The sequence below is a fragment of the Lacerta agilis genome, chromosome 4, assembly GCF_009819535.1.
Source record: "Lacerta agilis isolate rLacAgi1 chromosome 4, rLacAgi1.pri, whole genome shotgun sequence".
Taxonomy (NCBI): Eukaryota; Metazoa; Chordata; class Lepidosauria; order Squamata; family Lacertidae; genus Lacerta; species Lacerta agilis.
The window spans coordinates 77371998-77394933 of NC_046315.1; the positions used below are offsets into that span (position 1 = coordinate 77371998).

The 22936-nt window shown below is 40.4% G+C and overlaps 1 protein-coding gene across 1 annotated transcript in view; it reads right to left on the minus strand.

The window, feature by feature from the left end:
* Nucleotides 1-22936, minus strand: part of ARHGEF7 (Rho guanine nucleotide exchange factor 7) — a 78584-nt gene that overhangs the window by 25778 nt on the left and 29870 nt on the right. The window contains 11 exon segments of the mRNA XM_033147762.1: nucleotides 71-164; nucleotides 2434-2658; nucleotides 3105-3244; nucleotides 4862-4940; nucleotides 6038-6124; nucleotides 6336-6482; nucleotides 7986-8045; nucleotides 10191-10329; nucleotides 17101-17223; nucleotides 17878-17973; nucleotides 19895-19989. Of these exon segments, the coding sequence (XP_033003653.1) occupies nucleotides 71-164; nucleotides 2434-2658; nucleotides 3105-3244; nucleotides 4862-4940; nucleotides 6038-6124; nucleotides 6336-6482; nucleotides 7986-8045; nucleotides 10191-10329; nucleotides 17101-17223; nucleotides 17878-17973; nucleotides 19895-19989 (1285 nt within the window).

The following is a 22936-nucleotide window of genomic DNA, read 5'->3' on the forward strand; positions in this document are numbered from 1 at the left end:
AACGGTAATTTTTGGACTAAGCAGAAGGAATGAAAAGCCTTCACTCGCCCACACAGCAAAACACACTTACTTTTTCTCAGTGAAAACTCTTCTTCTGATGGTTTCCGTTCAGGTTTTCGCTTGGGCAGTAGTTTTTTCATGGTTTTGGGACTTTTGCTGAGATCCTGGAGTTAAAACAAAAAGGGAAAAAGCACACAAATACACACAAACACAGTGAAAACCTACTTGTGTCAAGGTATCAAAACACACCAACAGAATAGCAATTCACTATTACAAACTCATTCACGTGAACCATTTCTCCCCATTCTGGGCTGTTGCCTAGAAATACATAACAATAAAAATGTTTTTTTCTTTATTGATTAATATTTATATTAAACTTTTATATTAGTGCAAAACGTAGCTAACAAAAATCAAGTTTGCATAAATAACTACAATTTAAAATCACAACATAAAAATCTTAAGAATCTGATGGGAGAAATGATAAGCCGGTTTTGGTCTTCTGACACATGGGACTCAGCTAGACTGGTAAAGAAAAGCGATTTACAGTTGTACCTCAGAAGTCAAATGGAATCCATTCCGGAAGTCCATTTGACTTCTGAAATGTTCGGAAACCAAAGCGTGGCTTCTGATTGGCTGCAGGAAGCTCCTGCAGCCAATCGGAAGCCACAGAATCCCAGCCGGACGTTCAGCTTCCAAAAGAACATTCGAAAACCAGAACAATCACTTCCGGTTTTCGATCGTTCGGGAGCCAGAATGTTCGACTCCCAAGGTGTTCGGGAGCCGAGGTATGACTGTATATGTGTTGTATGTGCAATATAACATTGTGCCACCAGATGGCAATTTGGAGTCCTATTTTTCTCTACCTGTTTTCCCTGTTTTACAACACTTTAAACTGAAACGCTTCTTTTGTGGATGTAGCCTCAAGAGTTCAACTTAGCACATTTCCTTGGCTTCCAACAGTTGACAAATAATAAATTTTCAGCTGTATCCAGAGAAATCATCCCGCCCCCACCAAGGTACTTCCTCTCCCCCTCCTCTCCCTGTGTGACCCCCAAATCTGCTCCAGAAACCCTAAAGCAGGTAGGGATGCACAGGTGAGGAGAGGTAGAAGTTCCAATGTACAGGTGGAAGTTATTGTGCTAACAGGATGGTACAACCCTGTGCATTAAATTAGGATACTGAAAGGAGGAGACCAACAGACACTTAGCACTTCAGTTCTGCTGAGCAAACAAGCTAATTTACAGGAATTCCAAGATATGATTGTCTATAAACTAGATGTCTGTTAAAAAAGTGGACAAGGAAGTGGTGGAAAAACATGACAGAAATCTACTGAATGGCCAGAGTCAAATGTGTTTGCACACTGGGTCTCTCCTTGCCCTTTTGCTCATGCGTACCCAATTCCTCCTCCCTCACTTCCCAGTTTGATCAAATTTTGCCTGGCTCCGATGTAAAAGAAAACTATGGTTTGATCATATTAGAAAGGGAGAGAAGGAATCTGAATATCCAAGAAGAGGGGAAAGTGTATGAGTCCATGATTTGCTGTTATAAGCCATTGGGCTGTTTTGCCTCTAACACTGAACCATGGCTTATCACTATGTGGATATGCCCAAGTGAAGTGTTGGGCTCATGTACTCCCCAGTCCGCTCCTGTATGATGGAAGGACTTACGTCAATTTTACTTTCAGTTTCCAAGCTTCATATGAAGCTGGCTTGTTGAGCAACTATCCATGGTTTGTTCTAAATCAAGATTCCTGGTTTGCACATAACACTAGTGGTTTGCATTGAAAGTAATCTCCGTTGTAATCTTCCTCCAAGCTTCACTGGAGGAGGAAAGCACCAAGACAAAAAGATTTTGAACTCCTATATAATCTTGCTGCTCTAAAGATATGAGTGTGTGTCGATTTTAGGAGCTGCTATTAATAAAACCCGTTTAAACTATTAAAACTACAAGAGACATTTGCTGGGCAAAAACTACTGGTGAAAACAGAAGGCATGTGCAAATTCAGAAACAGAGCAAACAGGAACCCTGCTGTCTCGATTTCTATTTTTACAATATTAAATTTTGGCTGAGGAAAACTGCACATGGCCTGGAGACAGTGAAAGCACAATTGAAGGAGGATTTGCTTTTTATATGCCAACACTCAGGACACATTTTCCCTAATGTCTGATCCATCATCATTTCAAGAACATCACTCTTTCTATTAAATATTTTCCCCCATCCTTTCTTCCAGTAAGAAATGTGGCTGAAGAGAAAAAAGTGTATGGTGCCCCAAAGTCAAATTGGATATTCCCACTCACTGCCTAGAAAGCACAGCCTTGGTTAATTGTGACTGACTCAATGCAAGCTGAATCTTAGCTGGAATCCTTTATGTTATCCGTACAGAATTCTGACCTGGAAAGAATTTAGACTTCTCACTGGGTTGCACATGCTCACCTCTTTGTAACAGAGTGCTGCTGAAGGCCGTAATGGAGGTGCTGGCCGCAAGCAGCTCAAACTCCACGGCTTAGGAGTTTTGGGAGGCTCCAGGGGTCCCCAGTTTATAGTGGTATGAGGCGTCCCATGATGTGAAGGATGTGGAAGAGTGTGGTATACTGGAGTCAGGGGCATTTGCTTGCTGTCTGCATGCTTGCTGGATGGTGTTAGAGGATGAGAAGGAAGCTGCCAAAATGAACAAACATCACACAAGCAAAGAAAGAACAATCAAAAGGGAATGAATGCCATGTATAACCCTACACCAGTAAGCTTTTGTTATTAAATTTGCTGCAGTAAGACTTAAAAACAGGTTTGTTGGAACTTACCAATCTATTAACACTATGGTATGGTTAGCACATCACATTAAACCATAGTTTAAAATGAGCTATGGTTTAATGTGAATGCTTCTACCTGCTGCAAACAAAACAAATCAGTTTGGTTTATCTTTGTGCCCGAACTCAAAGTGCTTCTTTCCCCCCCAAATAAATCACAATATTTCATTAATACTCTACTTCAACACAGCCCCAACATTGACTACAATTAAATTATCAGGATGCATTCGTTTGTCTCCAGCAACACAGAAAAAATGACCTATTTTAAACCCAATGGTACTAAAGGCTGGCGCATCTTACCGTGTGAGATGGCACAGAATGAGGTTTAATAGCAGGCATCCCAAGAGTAGTCACTTTGGTTTGCTTCTGCAGATGATCTACCCATTCATGCAAATCTTGTTGGTTGTTACAAGATACCAATATCCGTTCAATCATATTTCCTGGAACCAAACAGAAAATACAGAACGAAAGAGCGGTTGTGTTGAATTCTCACATTAGCAACAGCCAACATGGCAAAATGCTTTCGTGTTTCAAACAAATGAACATATTCTGCATCTTAAGGATCAGCACACTTCTCCTGAATCTGGTGTCTCCTCCACATCACCTTACCACAATTTGGGAATGAAAAAAGAAGAATGCTTCCAGTTAAACAAGCATTCCTTAGATTTCCCTTGTCCTTTTAAGGATGAGTAATAGTTGGTTACAGAATATATGGGATGTTTTCAGGTTACAAATACAAATACATATGATGTTTAGGGCTTTTCTCCCTATGAACCACTACTACCCCTGCACAACGATGGCCACCTCAGAGAGAATCACCACTACATCTTCAAGAACCAGCACCCTTGTTTGGAGAGCTATGGTCAGCTAACTCTGCTTAGCAGAGAATATGGCTTGCTCAGGTTTTAGCTGGTGTTAAGTCTCAATATACCTGTCCTGTATAATTTCCAGGCACAAATCAAGGTGCTGATTTCGACCTCTGGAACTCTACATCAGGGTAGGGAGCCTATGGCCCTCCAGATGTTATTGGGCTCCAACTTCCATCAGTCCCAGCCAACATGGCAAATGGTTAGGGATGATGGGAGTTGTAGTTCAGCATTATATGGTGGGCCACGTGTTCCTCACCCACTGACTTGGGCCCTGTGCATCAGAATATATGTTGCTCTAGTGCAGGGGTGGCCAACTCCCAAGAGACTGTGATCTACTCACAGAGGTTTTTTTTAAAAAAGTGGCAGTGATCTACCCCCTTTTGGGGGGTTCGGGTCAAAGTTGTTGAGTTTTTTCAGGAGGAGGTAAAATGTTGAGGGTTTTTTTAGGGGAGCCAGTTGTTCAGCTTCTTTGGGGAAAGCCAGTGATCTACTGCAGACGTCCAGTGATCTACCGGTAGATCACAATCTACCTGTTGGACATGCCTGCTCTAGTGAATATCTCTGGGATCAACTGAGGAAGCCTTGCTCCAAATGCCCCACCCCAAAGTTACTGTGACTTTGGGGAGGACCTTTTTAGCTGTGTTGCCCTGTTTTTGGAACAGCCAATCAGTCTGTAAGAGCTTTTTGGGGGGAGGTGGAGTGAAGGCACTAAAATCCTCTTCCACTAAAGCCTTCTTCAGGTGTTCAGCTGGAAAGGTGATGGCAAAAATATAAAGAGGGAAAGGGACACACAAATTGACACTGCAGAAACTTATGAAGATCAGGGTGGAGGAGAAGGAGGCATTGGAGCAGGGCTGACATGTATACTCCTATTCCTCTACCCACTTTTGCCCTCGCATGTGCAGGCTGAAGGCTTGAAGTGATTGCTGGCCCAGTGATCGAGTGGATTACAATTCCAGGAATCGAGACCATATTGTTATTTTACTAGTATACTGCTGGGTTTTTTTTAATTGGCAAAGCCTGTATTGAGTTCTTTTAAAAAAAACCCAACCCAAAAAACCCACATACTATTTTTAAAATGAATGAATTATAAACAGTATGACCACTTAAAACTATCTTGTGACTTGTTTTTTCAAGCTGGCTTTTGCCACATAAAATGATACAAACAGGGAAGCACAAGGACATTACCTGATATTTCAAATGCATTTCTGTGATTTTCACTGTCTTCTAGCTTTGCAATGGCCATGCCTGTTAGCGGCAATTTCCCCTAAAAACAGATATATCAAACCATTCTTTAAACAAAATCCAAAAACATGGCAGCCTTGTATTTAAGCACTAGCTTAAAGAACTGCATGCAGACAAAGAACTGCATGCAGGGAAGCAAGTGTTCTGCCAAACAAAAAGAAGGGAGTTCTCCATCTCTTCTCTGCCAGCCCCTAGCAGATCAGTAACTTTTGTGGGCTTATTTACATTGATAAACACTAAAATACATCCAGTGAATAAGAACAAACATATGAATTGTTTTTGAGGCAGGGGGGTGGTTAACCAAAGACTGGGACACAGCTTGCTCTTGAAGGGTGGTTTATGTTCAATATCCACAGTGCCGCCTTTATGCTCCTTACTTGCACCTGTACCACAGTAGCAGCAGGCTGAGGAACCTTTTTTCAGTTATTGAGGACCACATTCTCTTGTGAGCAACATTACAGAGGTTGTATGTTCATGGTGGTTGGAGGTGGAAGCAGAATGGGCCTTTTCTGCAGTGGATCCAAGCTTGTGGAATGCTCTGCCCAGGAAGGCTTGCCTGGCGTCTTTGTAACCTATCTAGAGGTGCCAGGCAAAAGCATTCCTCTTCTCCAAGGCCTTTGGCTAACTAAACAATCTACAGCATTTTAAACTGTGGGGATGTGTTGTTTTTGTTTGCTATTATGGCACTTTTTAATATTGCAAACCGCCCTGTGAACTTCAGGTGAAGGTCGGTATAGAAATTTAACAATCAACCAAACAAATAAGTGACTCTTGCTGCTGTACGGTAGACTTCATTCTAGTCACACAAAGGTCAGCCATTTCCACAAACATATATATCTCCAGCGAAGCGAGAGGCATTATCGCAATTCAAGGCCACATCTGAGCCACGCAAAAGTACCTGAGGGTGCCAAGAAGGTGTGGTGAAGGGGGCATGATGTTGGGGAGGGGGGAGTCCTAAGGTCATGGAGGGAGGCCTAGAGGGTCATTTTGGCCTTCAGGCATAATGTTGTCCATTTCTGTCTTACAGGATCAGTCAGAGGATATGATACAAATGTTCCAAAAGCTAAAGATTACATAAACATAGCATGCAGAAAAAAGTTATACTAAAAGTTGTTTTACCTGATAGATAAACCCACTCATTCTAGGACTGGCGGACAACATGAGCAATATGTTAGGAAAGAGAAGAAGGTATCTTTCATTCTTTTCCTTATTAAAAAAAGGAGAAGGGGAATCATTAAAATAGAAAGTTACAATTAAGCGACAAAAGAAAATTTCATGGGACATATTGTGATCGCAAACACTGGTATGTGTTGTTACTTTAGTAATATTAAGGCATGTCAGGCATTCTTTAAAAACAAGATTATCCGGGGGAGGGGGGCAACCACTTCAGGTTTTCTTTTAAACAGAGCTGCATTACCTCACTTCCAGCACACTGAATCATGACTTGTGACATGTAAATAACATTTCCAAGTGTTTTAATGTCCTCTCCTTCCCAGCAGCGGATAGCTTCTGTTAGTATTTGGAGTTCAAGCTCCTTTCTTTTCCGTACTTCTTGACACTGTGCCTATTGGACCAGAAGAAAATACTATGAGCCAGGATGCAAGCACAACTGAAATAGCCCAGAAACAATAGTTACTCAGTACCATGCCTGGATCTTTTCATTTGATTTGGCTGTAGAAGAGGAGAGACACTCACAGACGTAACTGCATCTTGAACTCTCCAGACCACCAAATCCCAACTACCCTTTTTTACTTAAGACGGCTATGTGTTGCATCATTACTGCTTTAAAGGCTATTCTATACTTGAAGCCAAAATAGAAACGTGAGGCACCTCAACAGTAGTGGGACAAGCTGGTTACCAAACAGTTTTTGGTTTTCCCTTGACTTTTTTTAAAAATCCCATAATGTCCATCTCTTACCTTTCCTCAAGGTGTCATTAAGATTGCAAGCTATGGGTAGGGGTTGTCTCTACTTAACTGTTTCATGTATAACATATAGCTCCTATAGGCACTTGAAAATATTATTAAAGTATAATCAGTTATAATGACTTAGCTGTCCTAGTCTGACGTTTCAAGTGTTTTGTTTTTAAGATGCTTCTACACAAAATATTCCAACACTTGGTTTGACTTCTTACCAATTCTTTTTGTCCTCTCTTATAAAAACTGAAATATTTTACAAAGGGGTAGATATATCCTTTCATTCACTGTGCTTAGTAAAATAGAGAACACAATCAATTATCACCCAAGGATTACTTTATATAGGACATTTATTGCCATATAAGGGTATGTGAAACATGTGGAACATCCTAAACAAAGGAAGCAGCTCAAGAAAGCACAAATAACTTTTTTAAAGAGTTTCAGCACACTGGGGCTTGCTTCTTTTCCCCTCTGTGAACCTCAACTGCAGAACGCTTTCTCAAATTTGCCTGCCTCGAACTACTTTACTACAAATTAAACAGGAAAAGCACCTGCTAGTTCTGCATTCTGAATGACCAGATTCACTTTTAAATTCTGTTGGCATGCCAGAGATCTGTGGGAAGAATGATGTGTAGGCAGCCTAACAATCAAACAGGAAGCTGGCTATGTGGACAACCACAACATTGGTGCTTTTATGTGGTACCAGCTTTATGTTTGGATTGGGCCTGAGAGGTTCAATAGGGAAGTGTGAATATTTATGCCACATATAGGGCCAGGGAACATTGTGCCAGCAACCTTTCCCTTGGTGAAAAGCAATCTGTTGTACTAGGTAGAGATAGCTGCACACTCCTTAGCCTTATAAGGATTTATAGTACTTGAATTCACTCAGACAGATTTCTATATGCAAAGGTTTGAGTCAAGGTTTTTCGTTTAGTACCATGTGACTCCTCTTTTATCCTATGAACTGTCTGTCCCTTGAACCCAGACCAGAGTTTCCAGTGGAACCATCTTTTTAAAAATTATTCCATAGTGATTCATCTTTAAATACTGTTCCCTCATGGTACCCACCCAAAGTGCTCTCGTGACTTTCGATACACTATTTTGTATGATGTTTAGACTAGTATGTTGCCATCTATCACCTACGTAACTTACAGAAAGATTTTTGAAAGCTGTCATGGATTTCTGAATGTCAGGCCGGTCGGGATGATAATCCTAAAAGAATATTAAAAGATACTTATATGCAATATGAAAGGAACAAAATTTACTTTACATTATATTCAAGGTTTACACATTCTTCTGGTATTATATATAAATCAAATGTTAAACGATACATTTCTCACACCTTTAAAGGCAACAAACCTCTAGATCAGGTCATGCCAGATGTAGAGAAAATTTTTTATTTTAAATAAGCCCATTCCCTCCCACTGACCTGGTGACACTTCGCCTGATGGACTAGCCATAAATCTGTATCCTTCACTCACTTCTATAGAAATACCTAGGGGACACGGGTGGCATTGTGGTCTAAACCACTGAGCCTCTTGGGCTAGCTGGTCAGAAGGTCGGCAGTTCAAATCTGCGCGACGGGGTGAGCTCCTGTTGCTCTGTCCCAGCTGCCACCTAGCAGTTCAAAAGCACGCCAGTGCAAGCAGATAAATAGGTATCGCTGTGGAGGGAAGTTAAACGGCGTTTCCATATGCTCTGGCACTTGTCACGGTGTCCTATTGTGCCAGTAGCGGTTTAGTCATGCTGCCACACGACCCGGAATGCTGTCTGTGGACAAACGCCAGCTCCCTCGGCCTGAAAGCGAGATGAGCGCCGCACCCCATAGTCACTTTTGACTGGACTTACCTGTCCAGGGGTCTTTTACCTTTAACCTTTATTATAAATACAATTTGAGCAAGATTCCCCTAGCGCACAATTTAAAAATAAGTTGAATTACTACTGGAGATGTAACAGTAGCAGCTGGTGGGACTGCCCCGCTCTTCTGCCTTCTGAACAAGCTGGGTCATGTACCAAAAAGGGAAAAGGCAAGGCAGCTGGAGCCCAATGCTCCAGACGCTGCGTCCATACTGTGCCTACACCACCATACAAAGCTCTCGATGCCTTGCCCCTCTCCCTCTTGGTAAGCAGGTGTGACCTGACATATTCAGAAGACAGGAGAGCAGCACAGTTCCATTGGCTGCTACTGGATGTAAAGAGGAAAAGGAATTTTGTTCCAGCCCTAAAGCTAATCAAAATACGTTTGACCCTTCCGACTAAAAATTCAATGTCTCATCGTAATTTAACATTGAAACTAACCTTTCAGCCCAACTCTATACAATGCTGTCAAACCAAAATATGTTAAACTAGGTTTGGTAATGAGGACCAAGCCTACAAGTCGGATTACTGTGAATTTGTACACTCTGTTGAACAGCAGTTAAAATAGCCAAAGAACGGGGGGGGGGGGGGGGGTTTGCAGTTCCCAAATGTTAAAATTAAACAATTATGCCAATGTAGGTTTCATGGAGTGCCAAGAAAAACACATATGCAACGGGGATGCACAGTTCTCTCGAGTCCACTGGGCTGTCCAAGCAACTGCTCGCAAGACTCCAAAGGAATGTCAGAAAAGGCCTCCAACAAGGCTCAACAGCCAAGATTCATATATGAGAAGCACAAAGAAGGCAGTTGTGCAATAGTGGGGGGACCTAGGGAAGTGCAGCTCTGGGACTTTTTTCAGAGCATGCGCGATGACATCATCTGTTGGGAGTGTCTTGCTCCAGCAAATGAGTGGGCTGATATCAAGACTTTCAGGTTTTACTACTGTTTGTGACAAATTAGAATAGAGGGAATCGGAGAATGAGGTCAGCTCACTATTCTAAGGCTGCTATAGCCAATCCTGACGCATTGGCTTTTATGCTATGCATTGATGTAGTTGTGCAGGTATGATCAGAACAGCTCCTTGCATTTTGGACTTTCCATGGGGGTCGCCATTATGACCTCTTGCACTTCGAGATTTACCATTACAGCACTGCTGTTAAATACCCATCCTGTCTGAGACATCCACAAGTGCCTCTTGGGAGACTGGAGTAATAAAAAAGCAACAGGTGCAGTGCCATATAAAATGTGGCAATACACTCATACCATAGGCCAGAGCAAGCCACAGTTTTAGGATCAAGGCATCTTATTTTTGTCTTTGAAAACACAGCCCCAGAACTCTAATGAAGTTGATCCTTCCAGAGACTACTATGACTTCCCTTACATCAGAAGAACGAGAGCATAATAATGTCCTTTTAGAAATCATCATTCCTGAAATGTACCTTTAAGGTCATCATTGTCAAATCATCATTAAGATGGAATGTTAATGCTGCTGAGATATACCTCCATGTGTCTTTCAAGCTCTTTGAGCAATGTGGGATATTTATCCAGGCGCATAAAAGGTTTGCTCAGGCCTGTGGTCAATACAAGAATCCCAGGGCTGTTGGCTCCTTTCATCTCCATGAATTCTCCCAGCTCTTCACTGTTCGTAAAAAAAGAAGTTAAAGTTAAAAAAAGCAAAGAAGTAAAATCAGCCAAACCAGAGAGAAATAAATCATTTCACTTCTTCAGCAATAGCTAAGCTTCCTCATAAAATAAAAGATGAACAAGCCTAATCTTATTTGTATTTTTTTTATGGAAAGGCAGTTCTTCAAGCTTAGCTTTAATTCTCTCTGAATCCCAATTGAAAAGAATGCATCAATTTAGAGCTAAAATTAGGACTCCCAGCACTATAAATAATCAAGTATTTCAGGTGATGTTAAACATATTATTCATACTGATGACGAGAGCTAACGTCCAAGAGGATTAAGAGTTCAAACCCTGTGCTCATGTACTTGGAATTAAGCACTATGTTGTTCAATGGCGCTTAAACCCAAGCAAATCTGCATAGGGCGAAAGCATCGGGGGGAAATCACACTACCAAAATAATAAGCCACTGTGAAATGAACATACTGGCCTTTAAGCAGGCATTGAAAGTTGCTTCGGTCTAATCATAGGTATTTTCAAGATCTGGTTCCTTTAATGCTCTTTTTTCATCTACTGTTTTTAATTTATTTATTGTATTTTATGCAATTGTTTTGATTAATTTGTTGTTTTATTGTTATTGTTTAAAGTTAAGGTATACTCAGGACAACATGTTAATGCAGAAGGGTTAAGGATAATTTAAGTATATAAACACACCGAACACAAAGTTAAATTAATAATGGATTACTGAAGGTTTTCCAGAAGAAACAAAAATAAAAAGTACATTTTTAAGAACCGCCATCACAGTTGCATTTGTATAGTCTCAAATCTCCCACAGCAATTTAATCCACTTTAGCACAACTGAGAGAATGTCAAGAAAGCATTGTATGTTGGCACACCCACCAACACATACACACCCTTTTCAGCATTAAGTCACAACATTCCTCTAAAAGGAAGTCTAGTCTACCTACACATCTGCAACGTTGCATTTAACTATTGTCATGCTCTAAATAACAATCCAACAAGTGGAATCTCCAAAACTTTCCTCTGCTAGGTTCTCTTATGATTCCTTGCAAGATCCAGGGGTCTTAGTAGAACACAAGCTTAACATGAGTCAAGAGTGTGATGCAGCAGCAAAGAAAGCTAATGCTACTCTAGGCTACATCAACATGGTGTCCAGTATGGTGTCCAGATCAAGGGAAGTCATAGTACTGCTCTATTCTGCCTTGGTCAGACCACACCTGGAGTACTGTGTCCAATTCTGGGCGCCACAATTTAAGAAGGATGTTGACATGTTGAAATGTGTGCAGAGGAGGGCGACCAAGATGATCAAGGGTCTGGAAACCAAGCCTTATGAGGAACGATTGAGGGAGCTGAGTATGTTTAGCCTGGAAAAGAAGAGACTGAGAGGAGATATGATAGCCATCTTCAATATCTTAAGGGCTGTCAAATGGAAGAGGGAGCATGCTTGTTTTCTCCTGCTCTGGAGGGTAGGACTCAAATCAATGGATTCAAGTTACAAGAAAGAAGAACCCAACTAAACATCAGGAAGATTTTTTTGATAGTAAGAGCTATAAGATTCCTACATTTCAGTGGGTTGGGCTAGATGACCTTTGGAGTCCCTCCCAACTTGACAATTATATGATTCTGTAAGTCTGAACTGAACTTTCCCCATCCATACACTGAAGAGTCAAATGGGTCCTTCCCACTGAACACTCTCATTGCCAAGAAAGTCCAAGGCTAGCTGCAACACCTTCCTGCTACATCAACACTTCAGGAAAATATGGTTTTGATTTCAGGAGTAATATCAAGCTTCCTCAGTTTGTGTTTAAATCAAATCCCTAAGACCCTAAAAACAGTCCACAACACCACCAATATGTTCATGGACATGTACTTGACAGAAGGCTGTATGTACATACACAATATTCAATATGTGAAGTACACAGAGCAGCAACAGTTTTTATATTCAAGAGTCCGTGTATATTCAAACATAACACAGCCCTGCTTTAGCTACAACTCACTACATCAGCTAGAATCAACTAGCCAAGCACTTAAAAATAGAATCATTTAAATAGTGTTCTGATCAAGAAAGAACTTTTCTTTTTTTAAAAAACAACCAACTGCCATTAATGGTGAACTATTTATAGATTATGCATAGTTAATTTATTTCCTTCAACAACCATTACATCTACAAATTAGTGTGGTTAGTTCAAGATCACAGCTGTTTTAACAAAGACACTAAGTTTTTATAACATGCACTTTTGTCTAAATGCTGCTGAATATTGCACAATGAATCCACTCCATATTTAGCTAAAGCAGTACACAGGGAAGAAACAAAATGAGATATGCAAGAGATAGCAGTTTAGCCAAGAAACAAATAGGCCTATTATTAAAATCTTAAATCTATCCAAAACAGACTAGGTATGTAAAATAAATAAGCATAAATATTATTACGAAGCTAGCATACATTTACAAAATTTGGGTATCAAGGAATTTTTGAAACCTTTCCTATAAAGATAGTCCTAAGATCTGACTGTTTATATCATCCGAGCTTCGTGAAGTCTCCTAGGTTAGTAAGGTATTAAAATAGAATTTGCAATTTGCCTCTAAAAAAGGATCCAAACCAACATTTTAAACATGTAAAATCACTTTTAAAAAAAACTAGGAAGAGTATCTTTAAAAACCTCAAAGCACCTACAGCCATGTGAACAGTAGGAAAACTCTTAGCATTAAATGAACAAACAAATGGAAAAAGAAACATTTAAAACTGCAACTTACACTTCCAATTCCTGTCTATAGTAGACGGAACATGAACTCTCACTGCTGAAAGGTCTAAATATGTCACATAGACAATGCATGCTGAAAACCCTCCACTAAACCCTTGGCTCACTTAATGACTCTAAGCTTTTTACTGTCTCTAGTGCAGCATTTCTAGATAGAATGCCTTATTCTTGGGCTGTTGCTTCAAGTATGACATCACCCTCTATGTTAGCAGCCTTTTTTTGAAGCAAAGTGGAGGAGGGACAAAAGGTTCTCTGACTCAGATGCTTATCTGTATTCCATGCTCCCATTATCTTCCATAAATGCTATTTAAGCTTCACATTTCGAAATCTGTTTTGTTAAGAAATGCAATAAAGTAATTTCAAATTAGGTTCCAGCTACAGGATCTTCTAACACTCTGTTAAACTGTACTTTAAAAGAAAAAGAAATAGTGGCTTTAAGCCTTGCTCCAATTCTACAGATGCAATTTTTAGCTTGAAGCATGCAGAAGTCTGAGTGTTGTGCTTGGTTGTAGTTTTTGTATAATCTGCTCCCTCATTTGGGTTAATGCTGGAAAAAGATTGCTTCCATTTGCCACCACAGAAAGTATTCTTACCTTTGTTTTAAAACTTTTCTGCCTTTGGTAAAGATTTAACTGAGGTTGCATCAGTAAGACTGATGGAGATGTAACCCTTAACTATGGTTAAGGGAGTAGAGTAAGCTGCAGCTCTCCACCTCATGCAAATCTTCTAACAATGCTTGTCTCCATAGTGGTTAAGGGTTATGACATTAATCATAAAGGTAAAGGACCCCTGACAGTTAAGTTCAGTCGCGGACAACTCATCTGGTTCTATAGGCCAAGGGAGCCGGCGTTTGTCTGCAGACAGCTTCTGGGTCATGTGGCCAGCATGACTAAGCCGCTTCTGGTGAACCAGAGCAGCGCACAGAAATGCCGTTTACCTTCCCGCCAGAGCGGTACCTATTTATCTACTTGCACTTGACGTGCTTTCAAACGGCTAGGTGGGCAGGAGCTTGGACCGAACAACAGCAGCTCACCCCATTGCAGGGGTTAGAACTGCCGACCTTCTGATCGGCAAGCCCTAGGCTCTGTGTTTTAGACCACAGCGCCACCCGCATCCCTGACATTAATCATAGTTAACGCAAAAGCAGATCCGCTCTTAATGAGATTTCCTTGGATCAAATTCATGGTGAAGTGCAAAAGAGGGAAGGCAGGGAAATATCCAAAATAGGGATGAGGAACTTGTAAGCCCTCCAGATGTTGCTGCACTACAACTCCCATCATTCTTGACCACTGGCCTTGTCGGCTGGGGCCAATGGGAACTGGAGGCCAACAACATTTGGAGGGCCACAGGTTCCCCATCCCTGGTCTAAAACAAAAATGAGATGCTCTGGGGAAAGAATGTATGATCCTACAGCCTGATTCTGATCACTTTACCTCATCTATGGTTACATTTGCACCATAACTATAAATATTTTTATGTACAATAATTTACAAACATTGTGCATGGCAGGCATCAGCATAGAAGCAACATTTCTTCTCCTCCCTAGAGGAACAGAAGGCTTCCTGTTAATATGTTGCCTGCATAATCTAAATAACAAGGAAACCCTGTTGTTTCCCTTGTCTGAACTTCTTCAAATGTTTTGTTTTATTTGTATGTAATTAAACTCAACCAATTCATACATTTGAATTAGCTGGCTCATTTTATGGAAAGGCAAGGTAATAAAAACAAAAACATTTTAAAGTAAAGACCTAAGATTGCTTTAAACCAAGTGACAATCCTGCTAGAGGGTGTTAAGAACTCCCAAAGTGAGAAATAATCAGGTTACTTTGATATGTGGCTAACTACAGGTTTCTGAATAAGCAGTGAGGGCTGACGATGGACGGAAATGTCCACATTCCTTCCAAGCCTAAAATATTATAGTTATAAGCTGAATCAATTAATGGCCCTATCAGTCCATAGATAATCATTTCAAAACATCGGGTATCAGAAAAAGGAAACCCTATTCATCTGACCAAGGCTAGGGAGGTAGACCTCAAATTTTATATTAAAATATATTTGTTTTAAATGAAAGCACTTCTGTGGCAAGCTAGTTTCTACTGTCTATTATACTCACAGCACAATCAGATTCAATCAATCCCACAGCAGGCTTGACACACAGCCCTTGATAACAACAATGAGTGGAACTTGAACCCCTAAACCTTAGGAATGTAGCCAAAGCCTCAATACACTCAACCACTGTGCGTCTTTTGAAAACAAAGTAAAAAAATGTATATTAGGAAGTGTCAACACTGTGCTCCCAGCCACAGAATTAAACACACCAGAAAATATTATAAAGATTGCTACCATAGGTGCTAGCGTTAGCCTGGAATCCTCAGAAAGAATCATGTTTTTCCATAGGCTGTGCAAAATTACGGTACTTTTACTTATAGTAACACTCCACCCAACATTCAGCCATTCGATCACAATACCATTCCAAAAGCACAATGGTTTAATTTCAGTTTTAATGCATTAAGCAAATATAATTGAAACAGAAAATCCTAGTCCTGTTCAGATACTCCAACTTTTAATATGGTACAGTACTTTGGAAATTTTCTCATTTTTTAAAATAAATTGCCTAAGAACAAGAACAACTCTGATTGATCGGACCATAAGTTGCATCTAGTCTGCATTCTGCTTCCCAAAATGGCCAACCAGATATTGAATGCAATAGCTCTCGCCTGCTGTTGTTTCCCTAGCAGCTGGCATTCAAGGGGATACTGCCCCTAGACATGGAGGTTCCATATACAGTCGTTATGGCCAACAGCCAGCAATTGCTCTATCATCCAGGAATTCATCTAATCCCCTTTAAAAGCCATACAAGTGAGTGGCCACCATCATTATCTTGGAGCAGTGAGTTCCATAAATTAACAATGCACTGTTCAAAGTGCATAAGTAGAAGAAAAGGAGGGAATGTGCAAGTGTTGGAAACTACCTCATCTAGTTCATGTAGGGCAGGGGTGGGAAACCTAAGTGGCCCTCCCATCATCCCTGGCCACTGGCCACACTAGCTGAAGCTGGAGCCCAACATAATTTCAAGGGTCTCAGGTTGCTTATCCCAGACTTAGAACCAAGGTATCATAAGCCTGAACTACCTCTGTAACTATTATCTCACACATCCAATGAACACAATTATTTAAGGCATTTTATGGATTGCTGAATCCTTAGTGATGTATATAAACCACATAAGAGATTAAAACAATAAAAATTCATTGTGAAACTGGACAGTAACACAAATGCCACCTTGAAATGCTTGCCGGAACAAGAAAGCCTTTGTCATGTGTCTGAATAAAAAGTTGTTGATTTGTTTAAAGCACTGAACTAAATATGAATAGAACTACAGGACTTGTAAGGTTGCAAATCTGTGCACACACCCTCAGGTGTAAGGACTCAACCACACTTCTGCCTCTTTCCCCCAAGAAAACCTGCTGTTTACCACTAAATACGAGTAAATGTCAATTGGGTTTTCTCTGGACTGACGTTTGCTCCAATTTAGCAATAAAGACCATGTTTTCCGGGGGGAAGTGGTGGGGCAAAGCCTACACTCCTTTGATTCATGCCTCTAAACTACAGGACAAGTGATGCACACTTAGCTCAGCTGGCAGAGTATGAGATTCTTAATCTCAGGGTTGTGGGTTTGAACCCCATGTTGGGCGAAAGATTCCTGCACTGCAGGGGGTTGGACTGGATTATCCTTGTGGTCCCTTCCAACCCTATGATTCTAAGTAGAAGTGTGAACGAGCCCCAAGTTATATTGAAATCAATCTACATGCTGAACACCAGCAATGCTTTTTTTCAAATCCTCCACTAAAAAGAAAGCTGATTTCAAAACTGACGCTCACATCTGCTACCACTTCATCTTCGGTCTCGTGCCTGATAAAACACCTCAATTTGTTTGCAAAACACCATTAAAAAGTGGAAAGAAAAACCAAGTTAAATTTACAAGGTTTTCTTGTTCTTGATGCACATACCTGTGTTCTGTGAGGACGGTTACTGCCGAAGGGTGGTTGGCACAGTACGCAAGGTATAAATTTTTCATTTGTGGCATCAGATTTAGGAAGCAACCACCAACCCGCTGCTGAGTTTCAGGCAACCTGAAAGAAAGCAATGTAAATGTAATTTTTTTTCAATGTTCTGAAGCTTAATGCACAATGCATTCCAAATGCACCAAGGACATTTGTTTTAGTAACCTCAAAGACCAAGTGTAGCTTTGCGAGTCTAGTGTTGGGTAAATTGTTGTAAAATTGTTATATGTTTGATAGCTCATTATGCGTTGCTGTTACTTGGGATGGGATGCCTTCTATTTTTTATCAATGGATGTCCTTGCTTTTGTGCCGAATGCCCATAAGCATGACAAACACGGAGGAGGGGAGATAACTCCTATGATCCTAACTGAAGAGTCAAAATTGTTACAGCTGCACCAACTTTAATGTTTTGAAATTATTTACTTCAAAAATGTTTACTGCTGGAAAGCGTATTTTTTAAAAATAAATAAAAATCACCTGTTTTCATATCCTTTATCACATTGCATAAAACTACTGGTTGTTGGGGGGTTTTTTATGCATAGTACTTTCTTTTTCTTTTTTCTTTTTTTTGAGAAGTCACTCCCATTCTTTGTTCATACTTTGCAATTGAACTGCAAGATTTACACATTTACATCAACATGTGGGCTACAAACGTCTATAGATGCCAGGTGTCATTCTAAACAGTTAAACATAAATAGGTCTGCTAGATTGGATAGTACATACTTGGTGCATTCTTCTAAAGACTGTACAAGCATTTGCTGAAAAGAACTGATTTCCTCTAGGTTTCCCATTAAATATGAAGTATCTGTAGAGTTTAACCTGGAGCCAAAAAGAAAAAAGAAAAGAAAATTAAGCACTTGTACGAAAAACAGCCCACATCATTTTGGGTGTTGCTTATATGACCGAAACTGGCTTCCAATATAGGAGGCACAAAATCACTTTCCTTTCGCATGCACCCCTGACATCACAGAACCCCCCCTACCCCCAAGGGGGGGGGTCTTCTCTGGGGCTTGCATAGGGAGCTGGCCAGAGCAGAATAATGTTTCACAGCCGCTGTAGAATCCTGTGATGTCATACACTCTGCGGCAGTTATTTCAGTTGGTTCGGTTATTAACAGTCTCACGATTCTCAACAACTTGATTCTCTTAAGGGAGTTCTTTTTGTATCACCTTTTAATAAAAAAATTTTTTTATCTTTCATCTGTGATTTATTATGAAGTAGCTGTCTTATTGCAAAAGAATTTTAGAAATACACTTGAAAGAAGTTGCTGAGTGACAACTCATTACCAAACTAAAAACTATGGAGAGACCTGGTCTGAATAGAGATATTGGATTCAGGTCCCATTATACATGCTAAAGCTGATTTTGGTCATCTATCCCTTTAAAAATCCCTTGCCTTTCCCTGTGGATCCAACTGCCATCATTAACAGTCATCAAGCATTATAAGGTTGTAGCAATCTCTGCTTCAGAGAATCTGAAGAAGTGTGTATACCAGGCATAGGCAAACTCGGCCCTCCAGATGTTTTTGGACTACAACTCCCATCATCCCTGACCACTGGTCCTGTTAGCTAGGGATGATGGGAGTTGTAGTCCCAAAACATCTGGAGGGCCGAGTTTGCCTATGCCTGGTGTATACACACGAAAGCTCATACCTAGAAAGCTTATACTTAGTTGGTCTTTAAGGTGCTACTGGAATTATTTTAAAAAATGGAAATATTCTTTTAAAGACTGTCTTAAGTCAAAAAGACTTGATTCTCTTAAGGGAGTTCTTTCTGGATCATCTTTTAATAAAATTTAAATCTTTCATCTTGTTATTTATTGCAATTCTCAACAGTTAGAGCAGCAGGTTATGTTGCGTTGTGCTGTCATCTGCCTCAGACTATCAGTCAGTCTGTAAATGTTCGTTCATCTGTAACAGTTTAATCTATGTAAGGTGCTTTAGCAACTAAAAAAATAATAACCACCTGCACTGCATATATACTTTTACACTGTAACTGCCAAGTACACCAGGTAAAAGTTATACATTCTTCAAACTTTAAAAGAGAGCGTCTTTCGTAGTTCTTAACAAGAGGGAAAAGAGAATTAAAGGGTCAAACAACCCACATACACATAGTTCTCTGTAAATGAGAACTAAAGTCTAATTCCCACAATATACACATCTAACAAACTAAAAATCAGGTTCTCTTTCACCCATAAGCCCTTGGAACCATTGACTGTGATGTCACAGAATGTTAATTCAACACATTGCTAAAAGGAAAGATCAGGATCAATATAAATTATACAGCGCCACCCCCAATACTACTGTACTTAAGCAACTTAAGGTAAAGGTAAAGGGACCCCTGACCATTAGGTCCAGTTGTGTCCGACTCTGGGGTTGCGGCGCTCATCTCGCATTACTGGCCGAGGGAGCCAGCGTACAGCTTCCGGGTCATGTGGCCAGCATGACTAAGCCACTTCTGGCGAACCAGAGCAGCGCACAGAAACACCGCTTACCTTCCCGCTGGAGCGGTACCCATTTATCTACTTGCACTTTGACGTGCTTTCAAACTGCTAGGTGGGCAGGAGCTGAGACCGAGCAACGGGAGCTCACCCCGTCACGGGGATTCGAACCACTGACCTTCTTATCAGCAAGCCCTAGGGCTCTGTGGTTTAACCCACAGCGCCACCCGCGTCCCATAATGGAAGGCCCTTAAGATGCATGCTGACTCAAATAAGGTTTTTCAACGGCAAGATGTACTTACTTTTCACTAGCTTGTAAGGGTCGCAGGTAGTTAGAAAGCATGGTCTGCAGTTCCTTAGCATATTCGTTTTCTGTTTCTAGAATGTTTTGTAGCACCTATAATACATAAAAAAGCCTGTGACTGTCGTGTTAAAGCTACAGAGAAAAGGAAACCAAAATGTCAAGACACCAATATTGTTTTCTATAGTTTCTGTGCACTTCATTAAAGGTAAGCAATTAGCGTAGTTAAAAAAGCAGGTTATTAAAGGGTCAAAATGGTAGGAAAGGGCTGTAGTAGAACCAACACTTTGCAGGTTTAATCCTCAGCATCTCCAGGTTAGGGCTGGGGGAAAAAATCCTGCCTGCATAAGGCAATATGTCTGGCATATCTTCCTTATAGCACCTTGATTATTTAAGGCAGCAATGGCTAATATTTTTTGACAAATGTGTGCTAGAAATTAAAAAGTGTGAGATGGTACTCTGCAGCTCTCCTTCCTGCTTTGGGTGTGGTTTTTGCCACAATCTACAAAAAGTGGCACACAGGAGTGATATAAGGAACTCCAAATCTTATTGTACTGCAACCCTTAATTTCTTTCTCACATCTTTGTCTAACATTACACACACACACACACACACACACACACACACACACACACGGCCACTAGAGTACAGGTGTAGCTAGATGTCAGTGTTTGAAATTAGCCAGGTGCATTTTGCACCTGACTATCGACCACTTGTGACCAAGTGAAGATGCCTGGGTGCCAGGATGCCTCCTGACATCTACACCATCTGGAGGTGCATGCCTGGGGAACATTGGATCTGGGCTGTTTACGCACACTAATACCACAATCAATTATATTTTATCTGCACAATCAGAATGAATTTCTGGAACCCAAATGCTTTTTCCTGCGCAGCCTGATCAGGAGCAGTCACCATTAAGAAAATGAGGTCTGAATAGGCCTATATATATATATATATATATATATATATATATATATATATGTATGTATATATATATATATGGACTGTCCCTGGACCAAGTGACTTTTCTTCTTTAAGTTTTCAAAGCTCTTAACCCAGTTCAAGGCTGTCGCCTGACCTAGCCAGGTGTTTAACTGAGAATCAATCACAGTCAGTTCACCATTTGAAAAATAAGACTTTGGAGCTGTCTTACTACCCAAAAATGGCAAGCAGACATTCCGTGACTATAACCTTGGTTTAAGGAGCCATTTAGCACCTTGCTTATATATGAGTTTCTAACACTGCTAGGTGTACGACAGAACTGCCCCAGGAAATGTAGTAGTTTTCAGAAGTTGCTAAGAGCATTGCAATCTGCAAGAATCTGTTTTTACCACTACTTTCCCTTTTAAACCCCCAATGTTTTATTACTTTGGGAAGGCCAATATAATGCAATGGATCTCCTAGGACCCCCATGATCTTAGGATGTCGTTAGCCTAACTACATTATTCAATACAGCAGTTTATACTTGGTATGGGCATAAAACCATTATTCATGGCAGATGTCTGTATGAAAACCTGAAGAAACAAGTGGCATGCTGAACTATTTGAAATGGAGAATTCACTGCTTCTTTCATTAGTGTTGCTGAACTCAGTTTTATTCCTTTGAATAGGCCTATTCAGCTGAAGAGAGGGCGCGGAGGGTGGGGGGGGGGAGACAATTTCTGAGTTCATTCTTTTGTTGGTAACTTGACTCCTGCCCCGAAGATTAAAATGTCTCCATTTTGCAAGAAGCGCTACGAAGGACAGATGTCACGAAGAACACATAAGCTATTAATTAGTCAGTCAGAAAGTACTGGCTTGCACACAAGAAGCAGAAAGATTAATAAATTATATCTTAGAAATAAAAGACAATGTTGAAACATCAGCGGACCCACAACACTGTCGCATGCAAAGCTAGGCGATGCGTAAGGGCGGGGGGGGGAGTAAAAACCTGTTGACTGCTGCATTAAAAAACCAACAATCAGTAAAAGTTGCATTGTATGTGAGGAGGGAGGCATTAAATAAGCATCTAGAAGAAACATTTGATAAGGCTTTCAAGTATTACGCTAGCATTATTTTGCATCATTTTTTTTACGCAGGAGTCATCAAGGTGTATTCTCATCATCTAATCTCTGAAAAACATTAATTATCTATATTAGTCTTTGAATTAAGGGTGATCCTATTAAGAGACGCTTAATAGTATCACTCTTAAATGTTTTTAAATTAACTGTTTTTTATTTTAAAATGCACACAGTATATTTGCTAACCTGAGAAAATAAACAGTATCTAAATTAAAAACAAGCTGTGCAACACAGTTTCTAAATTACCAGCAGCTAGCAGAGCTGCATTTCGGCTAAGTGTAAGTTAAATTCCCACAAATAAGCATGTTCCCAAAGTTTAAATAAATTCTCCTTTACATTACTTGCATTCATGAAGTAGCGTTAAAAAAAAGCCTATTCTGACTTTCAAGATTCATACAGGATTTTTATGCAGAAAGTTCCCAATTCCTCTGTGTCTCACTGTTTTTGGGTGGGCTTCAAGTTCACTTACCTGCCTCCCAGGCAGACAATTTACATTTACAGTATTTATGGAGGTTACAAAGCATCGAACGTAATAATACTTCACATTCAGCATAGTTGCGCCTCACAGTTTCTAATCTCACCGCCATGCTTGTCTGCTCTAATAATCACCTTTCTCCTCTTTCCTGCTTTCTGCACATTCTGGCTGCTGCAAGAACCCATGAGATTTCACAGACCCTGTTCCAAAAGCTCCATCACCATCTGATGGAACTAGGTAGGTACCAACTGTGGACTGCTTTCACAGACATGGTAACCTTTAGCAGTCTGCACACAAATGAAAAGCATAAAGAGCTGGATTCATTCAGTGCGAGCTATTCCCTCAGTCACAAGAGGGGAGAAAAATATCAAGTATGTCTAACAGTTCGCTCACACAATGCCCAGTTATCATCCCTAACTTTGACTACAGTGTGGCTTCAAAAGAATAAATAACCAAACTGCTTAAATGACTGTTTTGATATCAGGTGAAAGTAAACTGGGGGTCACTTT